Consider the following 14,641-nt stretch of genomic DNA (forward strand, 5'->3'; position numbering starts at 1 on the left):
GGGTCCATCTGGCTCCGCGGGCGAGCCCAAATTAGCTCGCCGCCCAAACAGGGTTTGGGTGACACATTCACTCGGGCCCTCAGGGCATAGTGGTTCGACCATGGAACTGCCAAGGCAGTAATCCGGTCCACTGTGATCCCCGCCGCGAAGATCAAATCGAGCGTGTGACCAGCTTGATGTGTGGGAACTGTTACACATTGGGAGAGTCCCAGCGCCGCCATGGACGAGGCCAGGTCCAATGATCGGGTGGAGGTCGCGTCGTCGGCATGGACATTGAAGTCCGCCAAAACCAGCAGCCTGGGGTGCTCCAGCGCCCAGCCCGACATGGCCTCCACCAGAGCTGGCAGGCTGCTTGCCTGTGTGTTGGGCGGACGGTACACTAGCCAAACAGCCAAACTCTCCCCAGCTTCCCACACAAAGCCAGCACATTCAATGCCCGAGATCCTCGCGGCCGGGAGGGCCCTGAAGGAGTAAGCCTCCCGAACGAACAAGGCCACTCCTCCCCCCCACCCCTTTGTCCGGGATTGGTGGAGGACCGAGAAACCTGGGGGAGCCATCTGGGAGAGCGCTACTGTCTCCCCGTCTCGAACCCAGGTCTCGGTCACGCACGCCAGGTCCACAGTATATTCAAGCAGTGGATTTTTGACCTGCTGCTGCAAGAGCCTGATCTATTCTTGTGGCAACTGGAATAGAGAAGTAGCAGAATACAAGTAGAACTTAATGATGCCCTTTCCCAACCATTTTAGATAGAATGTTTATATAATATTTAGTGTACCTTTAAAACAATAACAAAAATGTTATGTCATTTGTTAGCATTCAGAGTTTACTTGAATTGAAATTTGTGTCGGTGTAATTTTTGGTGCAATGGCAAAACAGATGTTGCTGCAGTTGATGTTGAGAGAAGCTGATATTAAATCTCTTTGACAATTTTTTTGCAGTTGAGACTTGTGTAGTTGTAGAGTGGAACCTTACCTTGCATTAATGCAATACGCCTATTCATTTTTTAACTTCTGGTTATATTTGAATGGTGGTCAGGGAAATTGACAAATGTTGGTCAGGGAAATGAAAAATAAAATTTTAGTGGCAACCCTTGTGTCACAGGAGGTGGATGAAATTGGATCCTCAGCTCTCGTTCCTCACAAAAAGGTTCCTTTAGAAATGAGGCAGAGTGGCACATGGCACTTCTTTGGATTACTTTGCAGCCTCCCTCTCTTACTGGGGACCTTAGAAACAGCTTTGCATGACCATGGGCTCCGTCTGCGATCAGATGGCAGGCTTTGGCACGATCTGGCTGCGCCTCTTAATTTCTCCGGAGCTATTTTTTCCAGAGAGGTGCAACCAGACATGCCCCCCTATTCCTGCTTCCCCCTGCGGTTGACCATTCAGACCGCCATTGTATGGTCACCGGGGAGAGGGCGGGCAGGCAGCTTCTTTTTTTAAAAAAAACCTCTAATGTGTGCATGCGCATAACTGCTTATTTGCTAGGATCAGATATGTGGTTATGTGCACATTGCTAACTGCAAAAAAAAAAAAGGCAGTCAGGGACCAGAAGTGTCAGACCTCACCAAGCGGCTTGAGTGTGCAAGAGAGAGATCCGATGCCAGAAATCTGCGGTGAGACAAGTTCAGTGGTAAACACTGGACTTTATCCGGTGTTGGGAAAGTTGGATGAGGATGGGGCCTGACGACTGAGGGACAGGAGGCAGATGTCGCCGTCTGATTGTGCACTTCAGATCTGGTAGGGAGTTGCCATGACATCAGATTAACTTTCCCGTCTGATCGCAGCCTTCCTTATGTTGGCGGAGGCCAAAAGGCTTTTCAAAGCCGCTTCCAGTTTCCACTGAGACTGCTGAGACCTGTCAGGGCTTATTTTTGACGAAGCGCGGGATGATCACTTTGTGAAACGCACCTTTTCTCTCTTCTTCCCATGGCAAAGGAGCCGAGACAGGCACAAGTCACCCCGGAGCAAAGATGGCAGTCGGTCTGAGAAGTCGGTCACCATTCAGGCACCTCCTGCAGAGCCGTTATTGGGGAACGATTCTTCTCAGATGGAAGAGACTCAGGTAAGGAGTGAGGAAGAGGGGCAGATTTCCAGGCATCAGGTTTTGCCGTATGGAGCGCTTCGGACTCTTGGCACATGGCTTCCCTGCCCCCTGATAATGACTCTCAATATGTTCTTTTAATGCAAGTTACAGAATAATAATTTTTTTCCCTGTCTGAAGTGTGCCGATCTGATGCCATAGTCTCAGCATCAGCCGGATATGACAGATGTGGATATTCTTCCTCGCTGCCTTCTGATCGGTCACTTTGAGTGGCAAAGAGCTAGATTTGGGTTCAGTAGCATCCTAGAGGCCAACAAGATTTTCGGGTATAAGCTTCTGAGAGTCAACGCTCTGACGAAGTATCCGACGAAGTGAACTTTGACTGTTGTTGGTCCCAGAGGTGCTGCTGGCCTTGCTCTTGCTCTTCTACTGAACTTTATTTATTTATTTATTTATTTATTAAATTAAATTAAATTTGCTAGGCCACGCTTCCCTACAGGTAGAGCTCAGGGCGGCTTACAACAGAGTAGCATACATTTTTTTCTAATATAACAACAAGATTAAAACCACCTAAACCAGGCCCCCGGAGGGCTTCCATCCGGCCCGCAGTGGAACTGGGCCATCTCCTGCTTCCAGTTCTGCTACTTCGTAGCTTGCTTCGCCAGACTCTCTTAATCACTCAGCCATTTCATGTTTTCACCTGGGTCCTAGACTCAGAACTCTGAGCATGGGATTTCTGTGGTGAATGTCGATAAACCAAAAGTAGGGTTGCGGCTTATGGAGCTAATGTTTTAAGCATGTTTTTTATTTTAAGCAAAAAAAAAAAATCTTTGTGTCTGTGTCCTTTATAAAGTTTATATCTCTGCTACCTGGCATTACATTTCATGACACACGTGGCCCGGCCCGACAAGGTCTCATTCATGTCAGATCCGGCCCTCATAACAAATGAGTTCGACAACCCTGATGTACAAGATGACGGAAGGAAAAAGAATCTCAGCTCCCCAGCCTACTTGGGGGGAGGAGGGGCTACAAAAGATGGGGAAATATATGAGAGTGCCAGATGCAATATCCCCACCCCCCACCCCCTGTCGCTGTCCTCAACCAAAGGCCAGCCCAACTACCTCCTAAAACTATTTATATGGCCAGGGCTCTCAGTGGTATTTCCTTAGGGCATTGCCCGTCCTTCCACTTCCGATTCCACTGAGGTCACTGACTTGGAGCATTGAGAACGCTCCCAAATGTTTCACGCACAAGCTCTGGTGTCCGGTCGTAATCCGAGTCACTTTCCGAAATGAGATGCCAGCCAGCGAGTGGGTTTGTGAGAAATGCCTTTGGCTGTGTGGCCCGGATGCGGCTCCCCCCCCCCCCCCCCTCCCCCCCACCAGCACAACTCTGCACCGTCTCGACCTCAAAGCTCATGTCTCTCTCTTCTCCACATGGTTTTCCTCCAGGTTATTATAATGTCTCAGGTGATCTTCCTTTTCGGATCTGACAGACTCTTTGTTGCCTTTCCTGTTATTGCCAGCAAATAGGCCAGCCAGCAAATAGGCCAGACAGAGAACTGGAAGAACCGGCATGGCCATCTCTCCGCAGTGGGACTGAACACTGTTTGGAGTAATGGTTAGGAGTGTGGACTCTAGTCTGGCAGAATCGGGTTTGATTCCCCACTCCTCCACTTGCAGCTGCTGAATGACCTTGGGCAAGCCATAGTTCTGTCAGAGCTGTCCTTGATAAGAGCAGTTTCTGTCCGTGGCTCTGGCGACCTCACCGGGTGTCTGTTGTGGGGAGGGGAAGGGAAAGGAGATTGCAAGCTGCTCTGAGATGCCTTCGGGCAGTGAAGGGCGGGGTAGAAATCCCATCTCTTCCTCTTCTTCTTCTTTCTTGTGAGGAGGAAGGAATTCTGCCAAGGCAGCCAAAGATCTTGTCCATTTAGGTGCCCCCTTGTGCTTGAGCACCCCCCCTGGGGAGTCAAGAGAGTCAGTCTGACAAGTACGGCTGGCTGTTAAGGGACTGAGTCAGACTGCCGGAGGGTATTTGTTTACAGGACTCTGCATTCCAGAGAGCCTTAAACTTCCGGCAGCCCTTGTGGCCAAGAGGTGCTTTCATTCCAGAGGCTACGATTAGTCAGAGGCTGCGACCCTCAGCCAGTGGGGCTGCTTGGAAAGCCGGCGGCAAACCGGCGGCGTTTGCTTCCCCTCCGCCCGGCTCTCCAGATCAGAGTCAGCCACTCTTAACCCCTTGACTCAGAGATGCATTCTCCCGTGGACGGCCTTCCCTTCTTAGAGGACTTCTGCAAACAGCTCCGGGCAACCGTCACAGAGAAAGAAAGAGACTTGCGTACTACGAATCATTTCCATGGGCTTTCTAAGAGGCAAAAATGCTTTCCCTTTGAGGTAACTATCGGTTACACCCATTTTACTGACGAGAGAGGCCTACTTCTGCTCACAGTATAGCCCTGGGCAAGCCTGTGACTCAGACCCAAGCCCGAGGCCTTCTCCATTGAATTACACTTGATGCTCAGATCCAGCACACACTCTGTGTGTGTGTGTGTGTGTGGGGGGGGGGGGCATCTGCTGCCTCAGCACATCCTGGGAAGCAGTGGCTGGTTTTCGTGTATGCCGGGGACAGTTGTCAGAGATTATCATCTTTCCACATGCGGTCTGCGGCATGCAGTTTCCTACCAGTTCTGCTGTACCTGAAGTGGCCCTCGTCTGCCGGGGATTTGACGTTATTTAGTACCAACAGAGAGTCAGAAGTTTCTGGCTGAGTCCTCACCGGGGAAATTTCCCACAGGTCCAACCAGTCTTACAGATCTTCTCCCTTCGTCGTTGGTACATGTCTGCCTGAACGGTTGTGTTTTTATGGGGCTGTTTGCTGCCTTCGTTTTCATTACCCGTAATTATTACAGATGACTAATGGTAGCACTCTGTGTAAAGACCTTTTTGGTTGTCATCTTTTGTTGTGTGATAGAGGTTCTGTCTCCGGGGGGGGGGGGCAGAAGCAAAACGATCCTTGATACTGATGTACAGAAAATAATCCTGTCTGAGTGTGTGTGTTTCCCCAGCCCAAATTGAGAAAACACTCAGTACAATCCTGTGGAGCAGAATCAGATCTTGTACTTTATTGATCAACAAAGGAGGAAGGTGCAGATCCAATAAGATTTTGGGCCCCAGAGGGAGAGCTGAGGGGCCCAAAATCTTATTGGATCTGCACCTTCCTCCTTTGTTGATCAATAAAGTACAAGATCTGATTCTGCTCCACAGGATTGTACTGAGTGTTTTCTCAAATTGGGCTGGGGGAACACACACACACTCAGACAGGATTATTTTCTGTACATCAATACTGCCTAGTAAGTTGGTGAGTTGAGCAGGCCCGGAGGCAGAAAAGCACCTTCCCGAGATTCCATTTCCTTACTTCTTATTCACTCGAATGCGAAACCTTTTTGAAAGTATTTAAGAGAGTGAAGTGCTTCATTCCACAAATTCACCACGGAGTTCGTTTTGGCAAGAGAGAACACCAATCAAGCTAAGCTGATTTTTGAATGGAGCATTTTCTGATTATTAGATCCCTACAGTTAGGGAGGGTGCCTAATTGGCCAGCGCAGTGGGAGGGTGCATACGAATGCCCTATATCTCATTAGGTTCAAGAGGCAACTGCTATTCTTAACAGTGACTGTGTTAATGCATCTATGGCTCTTCAATAAAAGTATCACCACAAAGATAAGCATTTCAGCGCTAAGGGAGAGAAAGCAGAGAGAAAGGAATGCGAAGGCCATTTACACAGACACTGAAAGAACATCCCAACCCCCATGGCAGCATAGCTGACATATATGTGATTCGTAGTTTCTCCTTGGGCTGAAGTGAAGGGGTTCTGCTTGACTGCTGCAAGCGGGGTGGTCCCACCATGCTGAAGCCACAAGTGGAGTCCCCCCCCCCCCCCAAGAAGCCTCCTGTTTCCTCCCTTGCACCAGTTGCTTGTGGGCCACCTAATAGCCCTGGACGGGCCAGTTCCAGACCCCGGGCCTTGTGTTTAACACTCGTGGCCTACAGTATGCCTGGGAATACATGTGCATGCTCTGGCCCATCTGTTAGTGTTAATGTACGTTCGTGTACCTTAAGGAAGCGACTAGGTCTAGGCATCCTTGAATGCATTGAAGACATCCATTCGAATGCAAAATGTGTCTACAGTTGGGGGTGAGGGAAGGAAGCTTCACAGCTTCTAATTCCCCCAGTTGGATTCTGTAGGGATCAACTGGGAGCCCTGGGAAAAGTCCTGGAGTTTCCTTTCTGAAGAACCATCGATGCTGGTAGATTCTTAGTAGACCGGGGGTCCCCCGTGTGGTGCCGTGGAACCCACCAGCAAATTTGCCGAGAGTTTTCCGGAAGTGTGTGGGGCTCTTGCCCGGCATGGCTTGCGACTGGACGTTGGAGAGCCGAATGGCTGTGCGGATTAAAATAACGTTGCTTCAGTGTTAGCTTCCACCACATTGTTGGTTTTGATTCTCTCTCTTGCTCCTTTTCCCCAGTGTGTTTTTAACATTCCCCTTCTTCTCCCCTGCCCTTGGACTTCCTCTGGGGGCATTCACGTGTGGCTCTGCCTTCTGTGGCAGCCATTTTGTGAATGTACCCACCAACCTTTCTTGAAATTCCAGAGGTGCTCACGGGCTCAAAAAGGTTGGGGACCTCTGTTGCAGATGGGAAAGTACACATACGTCTAGGCTGCAGGGGAATATATATATATATATATATATCCCCCATTTTGCAGGTCAGAAGTGGTATGTGGAAGTGCCCAAATGTGCAAAATATATCAAGAAAATATATTTAAATAATTTTCAATGAAACTTTTTTTCTATTTTGAGTAACATAGTAATTTAAGCAGACAATTGTCTTAAAGAACAATGACAACGAAAGAGGGTTTTTTAACAATGCTAGGTACAAACAAAACTCGCAACTCAAGTATGGTTTTGCACATAAACGTTTGGACATCTAAGTATGTAACAGTACAAATGTCTCGATGAAAAAAGTCCAAAGACTTGCTTTAAACATATAAAAATGAAACTCTTAATCCTGAACTCAAAACTCATTTTGACGAAGATTCCGGATATTTTCTCTTCGTTTCAAAGTATTCCTTCTTCAAAAATAGCAGTTCTCTCTCCTGCATGAAGCTATGAAATTGACACATATTTTCCTATCCTTTTAGTATTGGAATCCACATAGATGAGGTGCTAATATGCTAGTCTAAAGCCAAGTCAATCAGATTGCTTTGCAGCCGATGAAGCACGTACGCTGCAGGGGAATATTATATACAGAGCCCACGTTTTGCAGGTTGGAAGTGGCACGTGGAAGTGCCTGCCAACTGTTGGAGTGATGAAACTTTCTTCTCTTCCCTTCAGGATGATAACTGGGGTGAGACGACGACAGCCATTACGGGTACCTCCGAGCACAGTGTCTCCCAGGAGGACATTGCCAGAATTGGCAAGGACCTGGAGGACAGCGTTGGTGTGGACTGCAGGCGTTACCTTGTATTCACGGTGGCCGCCGTCCTCGGGCTCCTGGTCTTCCTCACGCCTATTGCCTTCATCCTGCTCCCGCAGATCCTGTGGAGAAACGAGCTGCAGGCCTGTGGCACGGCCTGCGAGGGACTCTTCATCTCCGTGGCCTTCAAGCTCCTGATTCTTTTGATCGGGACGTGGGCGCTCTTTTTCCGCCAGCCCAGGGCCAGCCTCCCGAGACTGTTTGTGTTCCGCATCCTCATTCTGGTCCTCATATTTCTGCTGGTCTTCTCCTATTGGCTTTTTTATGGCGTTCGCATTTTGGACTCCAAGGACCTCGACTATCAGGGAATAGTCCAGTTTGCCGTCTCGCTGGTGGATTCTCTTCTTTTTGTGCATTACCTCGCTATCGTGGTGCTGGAGCTGAGGCAGCTGCAGCCGATGTTCACGGTCAAGGTGGTTCGGTCGACAGACGGAGAATCACGCTATTATAGTTTGGGGCACGTAAGGTAGGTCAAAGGCTTGAAGGTTCCCGGGGAACTCTGGGAAGGGGGAGCTGTAATGCCTGTTCTCTCTGTGGTGTTTTAAAATTGTGCTTCTGGTTTTAAAAATAGAATACAAAAATTTAGTTCATAGCCGATTCTAAAAGTATGTAACTGGAGACAACGCTGTAATCCAAAGTGCTCAACCACTTCACCAATGTGTTAGGACACCCCCATTCATTTGGTTTAAAAGGATCCATATAATTTGTGGCAAAAGTTAGTTCCTTTTCAGAGGGGTCCAAACGTGTAGTATTGCTTGTGTTTGTCTGTTAAGTGCCGTCAGGTCGCTGCAGACTTATGGTGGCTTCATAGGGTTTTCAAGGCAAGCTATGTGCCTCGGGTGGTCTCCCATCCAAGGTCGACCCTGCTTAGCTCAGATGAGATTGGGTTAGCCTAGGCCATCCAGGTTGTGGCTTAAACAAGACACCTGTCTATAATCTCAGAGATGAAAAATGAATCTTCAGCGTTTGTTTCCGAAGTGCATCGGGAAGCAAATCCTACAAAATCTGGATGCACGAATTTCCTTTTTAAAATCCTGCTATTTGCCATACAGTTGTCTAGATCGGTGGTTCTCAGACTGTGGGGTTGGGATGCAAAAGTGGCCAGACGCTCGTCTGACAGGTGGTCCAAGCAGAGGAGGTAACACTTGGTGATCTGGGGAGAGATCTTTCAACAGCCCATTTGGGCTTGTTTCTCTACAACAAGTGAGCCATGAAGTCAGCCTCTTGATCAACCACACCATATATTTGTGTATGCTAAGCATAAAAAAGAAGGAGCTGCGGTGGCTCAAGTGGTTAAGACGCTGAACTGCAGGCTGTGGAAGGTCAGTAGTTCAGCAGTTCGAGACCCGGGTGCCGCAAGACGGAGTGAGCTCCCGTCTCTGGTTCCAGCTCCTGCCAACCTAGCAGTTCGAAAGCAAGAAATTGCAGGTAGATAATAGGTACCACTTCGGTGGGAAGGTAACAGCGTTCCGTGCGCCTTGGTGTTTAGTCATGCCGGCCACATAACCATGGAAACGTCTTCGGACAGCGCTGGCTCTTCTGCTTTGAAACGGAGATGAGCACCACAACCCTAGAGTCGGATTCGACTGGCTTTCGAGCAAGGGAACCTTTACCTTTACCTTTAAGCATAAAAAAGAGAGAGAAAGAGAAATTTGTTTGGTGTTCTGATATGAGACTCTCGCATCTTATGTTGGGAAGGAAGAGAGCAGCCCAGAGTTAATTTGTAAATGGGCTTGGAAGAGTGCAGTAAATTCAGAAGTGGGCCTCTCTTCAAAAACTCCAAGAGCTGCTAGACTGTTTGTTTGTTTCTTCTGCCCTGTTATCATGGGACTGGATGGGAATGTATTAAAGACGTTGATTGGGTTTGTGATAAGGGAGACAGTAATCTGAACCTACTGGTGTTTACTCGGTAAGCGGAGTTTACAGTCTGAGTGTAGGGTCCAACTCCTCCCTGTCAAAAACTATTCTGACCCCCCAAGTGTAGCAAGCTGGTGAAAGAAAGTTGGATGCGTCTTTCTCCTCCTGATATCTGACTTCTGGTTGTTTAAGACTAGGTGTTTCCCAAAGGATACTATACCCACCCCTAGCCCAGGGGTGTCAAACATGCAGCCCGGGGGCCAAATCAGGCCCCTGGAGGGCTTCTATCAGGCCCGCAGTGGAACTGGCTGTCTTCTGCTTCTTCTTCCAGTTCTGCTGCTGCTGCTGCATCATGGTAGGTTTGCAGCTTACAGATACACACTTGAACAGCATATTCAAGATTGCAACAGCAGAGACATTTTGATGCAATAATTCAGAGCGAGTGGTGTCAGTTATCAGACTCGGTTAAATAAACAAAATATTGCAAGAGTGCTAATGTTTTAAGCATGTTTTTATTTTAAGTTAAAAAACAACCCTTTGTGTTTGTGTCCTTTATAAAGTTTATATCTCCGCTCCCTGGCATTACATTCTATGACACACGTGGCCCAGGCCAATAAGGTCTCATTTATGTCAGATCCGGCCCTCATAACAAATGAATTTGACACCCCTGCCCTAGCCGTTTCCTTTCATTTCTTGACAGCTTTGACCACACACCCCTGACCCTTTGTACCCCCCTGCCCACTCCCCTCCCAGCAGCCTCCTGCCTTCCCTCTCTTGTACCAGTTGCTCGCGGGCTGCATAAGAACCCTAAACAGGCCAGTTCCGCCCCCCCGCCACATGTTTGATACTCCGACACAGACCTTCCAGAGGGTTTCGTGTTTGAGGTGTGGAGAAATAGGAGCAGCGATAACCCTCTGATTTCCCTCCCTGGTCCTTTACTGACAATGTTTTGAATGTTTTTACACGCAGGTTTCCAAAAAGACAAAAAAAAACCCTCAACTTCAGTACAGACCTTAAAGAATGAGTTAAAATTTATAAAACCAGCTGGGGGAAAAAATGATAGTAAGGGTGAAAAAAACCCCACACCCGGCATCATCCCTTTAAATTAAACAGTATGGGCCAAGGAGAAACAAACACTCCAAGTTTATTTTTTTTAAAAAGGCTGTTTTCGGCACCAGACGCAGCATCCCACACGCACCCTGCTGGCAGACTCCTTTCTGGAGTATCACAGGCACAGCCTCTTGCAGTTGCTTTCTTACAAGGATAATCTTTTCCTTTCTAGTATTTATGTCCCTGCCCTATCTCCTGGTTTGATCTCGCAGTAAGGGAGGCTGATACAAGGGAATGCCGTGAAATCCAAGGAACAAGAGACTTAGGAGTGGTCTCTTGGATTCCATTATTTTATTTTATTTACTTATTTATTAAATTGGATTTGCTAGGCTGCCCTTCCCTACAAGTAGGGCTCAGGGTGGCTTACAACAAGATAGCTACAACAAGATAGTTAAAATCAGCATTGCAGTTTTTGCTGTTAGCCAGTCAGTCATGTCTGACTCTTGGCGATTCTACAGGCCAGTTCTCTCCACTTTTTCCGATCTTGTACTGTTCCTTTGAGTTGTTCCATGCTCAGGCTGGTGTCGACTTTCATGGTGTCTAGCCACCGTGATTGCTGGTGGCCCGGTTTCCTTTTGCCGCTTAACCAATCCAGTGAGGCTTCTGATTGGCCATTGATTTTATTGGCTGTACAGATGCTTTATATTTAATATATATGCAGAGTACATCATGCGAAATGTTGGCCTGGATGAATCACAAGCGGGAATTAAGATTGCTGGGAAATGATCAACAACCTCAGATATGCAGACAATACCACTCTAATGGCAGAAAGTGAAGAGGACCTTAAGAGCTTCTTGCTCAGGGTAAAAGAGGAGAGCGCAAAAGTGGGCTTGAAGCTCAATATAAAAAAAACTAAGATCACGGCATCCGGCCCCATCACTCCTTGGCAAATAGAAGGGGAAGTCGTGGAAGTAGTGACAGACTTCACGTTCCTGGGATCCCAGATCATCGCAGACTATGACAGCAGCCATGAAATTAAAAAACGCCTGCTCCTTGGGAGGAAAGCAATGGCGAACCTAAACAGCATAATAAAAAGTATAGACATCACCCTGCCAACAAAAGTCCGCATGGTCAAAGCAATGGTATTCCCAGTAGTATTCCCAGTAGTCATGTATGGCTGCAAGAGTTGGACTATAAGGAAGGCCGAGCGCCGAAGAATAGATTCTTTTGAACTATGGCTTAAAAGCATTTCTTCTGTAGCACAGCGCAAGGATCTTCACACTGTATAACTAAAGGTCAGCTGCGGCAGCCCGTGCTCCCTCTAGCCTGTGGAGTCTTGTGCGCAAAAATTCTACTTTGCAGCTGCTGGCATTAAAGTTGTGAGCGAGCAGTTTGGCTGCTGCATGAATTAGAGCCACCCTTCCTGAGCCCAGACAAAAAGGTGTGAGCCAGAGGCTAAAAAACGGTGAGCTAGCTCACACTCACTCAGCTTAGAGGGAACACTGGTGGCAGCTGTTTTGTGGCTGGCTCTGCCCCCTGCGATACTGTAGGGATGCCAGCCTCCAGGTGGGACCTGGGGATCCCCTGGTATTACAGCTCATCTCCAGGCTTCAGAAATCAGTTCCCCTGGAGAAAATGGCTGCTTCGGAGGGTGGACTCTGTGGCACCGTACCCCACTCTGGTCCCTGTCCTCCCCAGGCTCCATCCCCAAATCTCCAAGAATTTCCCAATCTGGATCTGGCAACCCTCCCCTCCTCATCCCCTGCTGGTGGCCAGTGGGCACCTGGCAACCCTGTGCCAACAGCTGTTTAGTGGCTGCGCCCAACATGCAGTGTCAGAATTCCAGAGGTGCCCACAGGCCCAAAGAACTTGGGAACCCCTGACCAGCTGCCATCAATGCATAATACGACTGTTGATGAGCACCAGTGTCACTAGCACTTTATGATGTTTATATTGTTTATGGTTGTTTTGTGTGTTTTAACTTTGATGTTAAGCCACCTTGAGCCTGCTTTGGCGGGGAGAGGGTGGTGGTTATAAATTGAATCAATCAATAAACAAGCAAACAAACACATTACACACTTCAAAGTGGTGGAGATTTGGACTTTACCACTTTTTTGGGGGGGGATTGCACGCCCTTGTGTGATAAGCTTCCTGCATGTAGTAAACTCACCCGTTGGTGACAGAAAGCCGAGGTTGTAGCGCTTTCCCGGGGGAGGGCGGCATGCTTTTGACATGGCAAGGGATGGCCCAGCATTTTTGCAGCCCGAAGGAGCAGAGAGCACAAAGCTGTGCTCCTTCGCCTCCGCGTAGGGTGGAAGACAAGTCTGGTCATGAAACCCGGCAAGAGCTGAATCAGCCCGAATTCTGGGCGACTGTCCCAGCGGCTGGGATGAAAACAGAGCTGAGCTTGCAGCCCATGTTGTGTGTGTCTGTGTTGGGGGGGGGGGGGGTGGGGAGAAAGTGGTTAAGTGGACAGTGTACTGGTTAAGTGCGTGGACTCTAATCCGGGAGAACCAGGTTTGATTCCCCCCTCCTCCACATGCAGCTGCTGGATGACCTTGGGCAAGCCATAGTTCTGTCAGAGCTGTTCCCGAAAGAGCAGTTTGTGTCAGAGTTCTCTCAGCCCCACCTACCTCACTGGGTGTCTGTTGTGGGGAGGGGAAGGGAAAGGAGTTTGTGAGTCGCTCTGAGACTCGAGTGAAGGGCGGGGTATAAATCCAATCTTTTCTTCTTTTAAAAGTTGTGGGATGTTCCAGAGAAGCACCACTGATGTAGCACATGGTGCAGTGATTGTAGTGTCAGGGTAGTATCCAGGAGGCCCAGGTTCAAATCCCCACGGTTGCAGGGAGAAGAAGAAGAAGAAGAAGAGATTGGATTCATACCCCGCCCTTCACTACCCAAGGGACTATCAGAGCAGCTTAAAAACTCCTTTCCCTCCCCCTCCCCACAACAGACACCCTGTGAGGTAGGCGGGGCTGAGAGAGCTCTGAGAGAAACGGCTCTTTTTCAAGAACAGCTCTGAGAGAGCTTGTGACTGATCCAAGGTCACACCAGCGGGTGCAGTTGAAGGAGTGGGGAATCAAACCCGGTTCTCCCAGATTAGAATCCGCGCACTTAACCACGACACCAAACTGGCTTAACCACTACACCAAAGTATTTAGTGTTGGACTTATTTTATCGTATTGATTATACGTATTTCGTTCACTTTGTTTTTATGATGTAAACTAGCAGTAAAGCCCGTTGTGAAAGCAATACAACGAGATCTAGAAAGAGGCTCTGGGGCAGTGCTCTGGCTTTGGGCAAACAGTGTCAATTTGCTGTGGTGACCTCAGCAGGGTATAATGACAGAGTCCACTGTTTTCTCCAGAGGAACTGATCTCTGCTACCTGAAGAGCAGTTGTAATTGTGAGTAATCTGTAGCCCTCACCTGGAGATTGGCAACAATTGTTACCCAGGACAAAATGGCTGGTTTGGAGGGTGGAGTCTATGGCATTCTACCTGTCTGAGGTCCCACCCCTCTGCAAACCCCACCCTCTCCAGGCTCCACCCCTCAAATCCCCAGGAATTTGTCAGCATGTAGTTGGCAACCCCATCTCCTTCCCAGCTAGCCACCAACCTACCATTATCTGCCCCTTTGACTTCAGCTGACTTCTGCCCTCCCTTCTGCAGAGCAGTTGTAATACTGAGTGCTCTCCAGCCCTCACCTGGAGATTGGCAACAATGGTTCCCTATGTGAGACTGACTGGTTTGGAGGGTGGAGTCTATGGCAGTGTACCTGTCTGAGGTCCCACCCCTCCTCAAACCTCACCCTCTTCAGGCTCCATCCCTCAAATCTCCAGGAATTTCCCATCTGGAGTTGGCAACCCTATCAGGACTGGCCCCAATGTGTTTTCTCCCAAAGGCCAAAGTAGGTGACAGGACCAAGCTTAGTTGCCTACCAACAGGCACTGAGGGGAATGTAGGGTTGCCAGCTCTAAGGAGGGAAATACCTGGAGGTTTGGGGGGTGGATTCTGTAGAGGGCCGGGCGACGGAGGCATCGGCCTTCTGTCGCCCGCCTTGCCCCCCCAATCTCGGCCCGGGCACCCGCGGCTCCCACCAGCGGCCGCCCGACTCCAGACTCCCCCGCGGCCACTCCAGCCAGGCGACGGAGGCATCGGC

General features: G+C 48.9%; 1 protein-coding gene across 1 annotated transcript in view; it reads left to right on the plus strand.

Annotated features, from left to right (window-relative positions):
- VANGL1 (VANGL planar cell polarity protein 1) overlaps nucleotides 1-14,641 on the plus strand; it is a 73,420-nt gene that overhangs the window by 8,325 nt on the left and 50,454 nt on the right. The window contains exons 3-4 of the mRNA XM_015410009.1: nucleotides 1,936-2,062; nucleotides 7,434-8,041. Coding sequence (XP_015265495.1) covers nucleotides 1,936-2,062; nucleotides 7,434-8,041 — 735 coding nt within the window. The remainder of the gene's footprint in view (nucleotides 1-1,935; nucleotides 2,063-7,433; nucleotides 8,042-14,641) is intronic.

This window comes from Gekko japonicus, unplaced genomic scaffold (assembly GCF_001447785.1).
Source record: "Gekko japonicus isolate JY-2015 unplaced genomic scaffold, Gekko_japonicus_V1.1 scaffold170, whole genome shotgun sequence".
NCBI classification, from domain to species: domain Eukaryota; kingdom Metazoa; phylum Chordata; class Lepidosauria; order Squamata; family Gekkonidae; genus Gekko; species Gekko japonicus.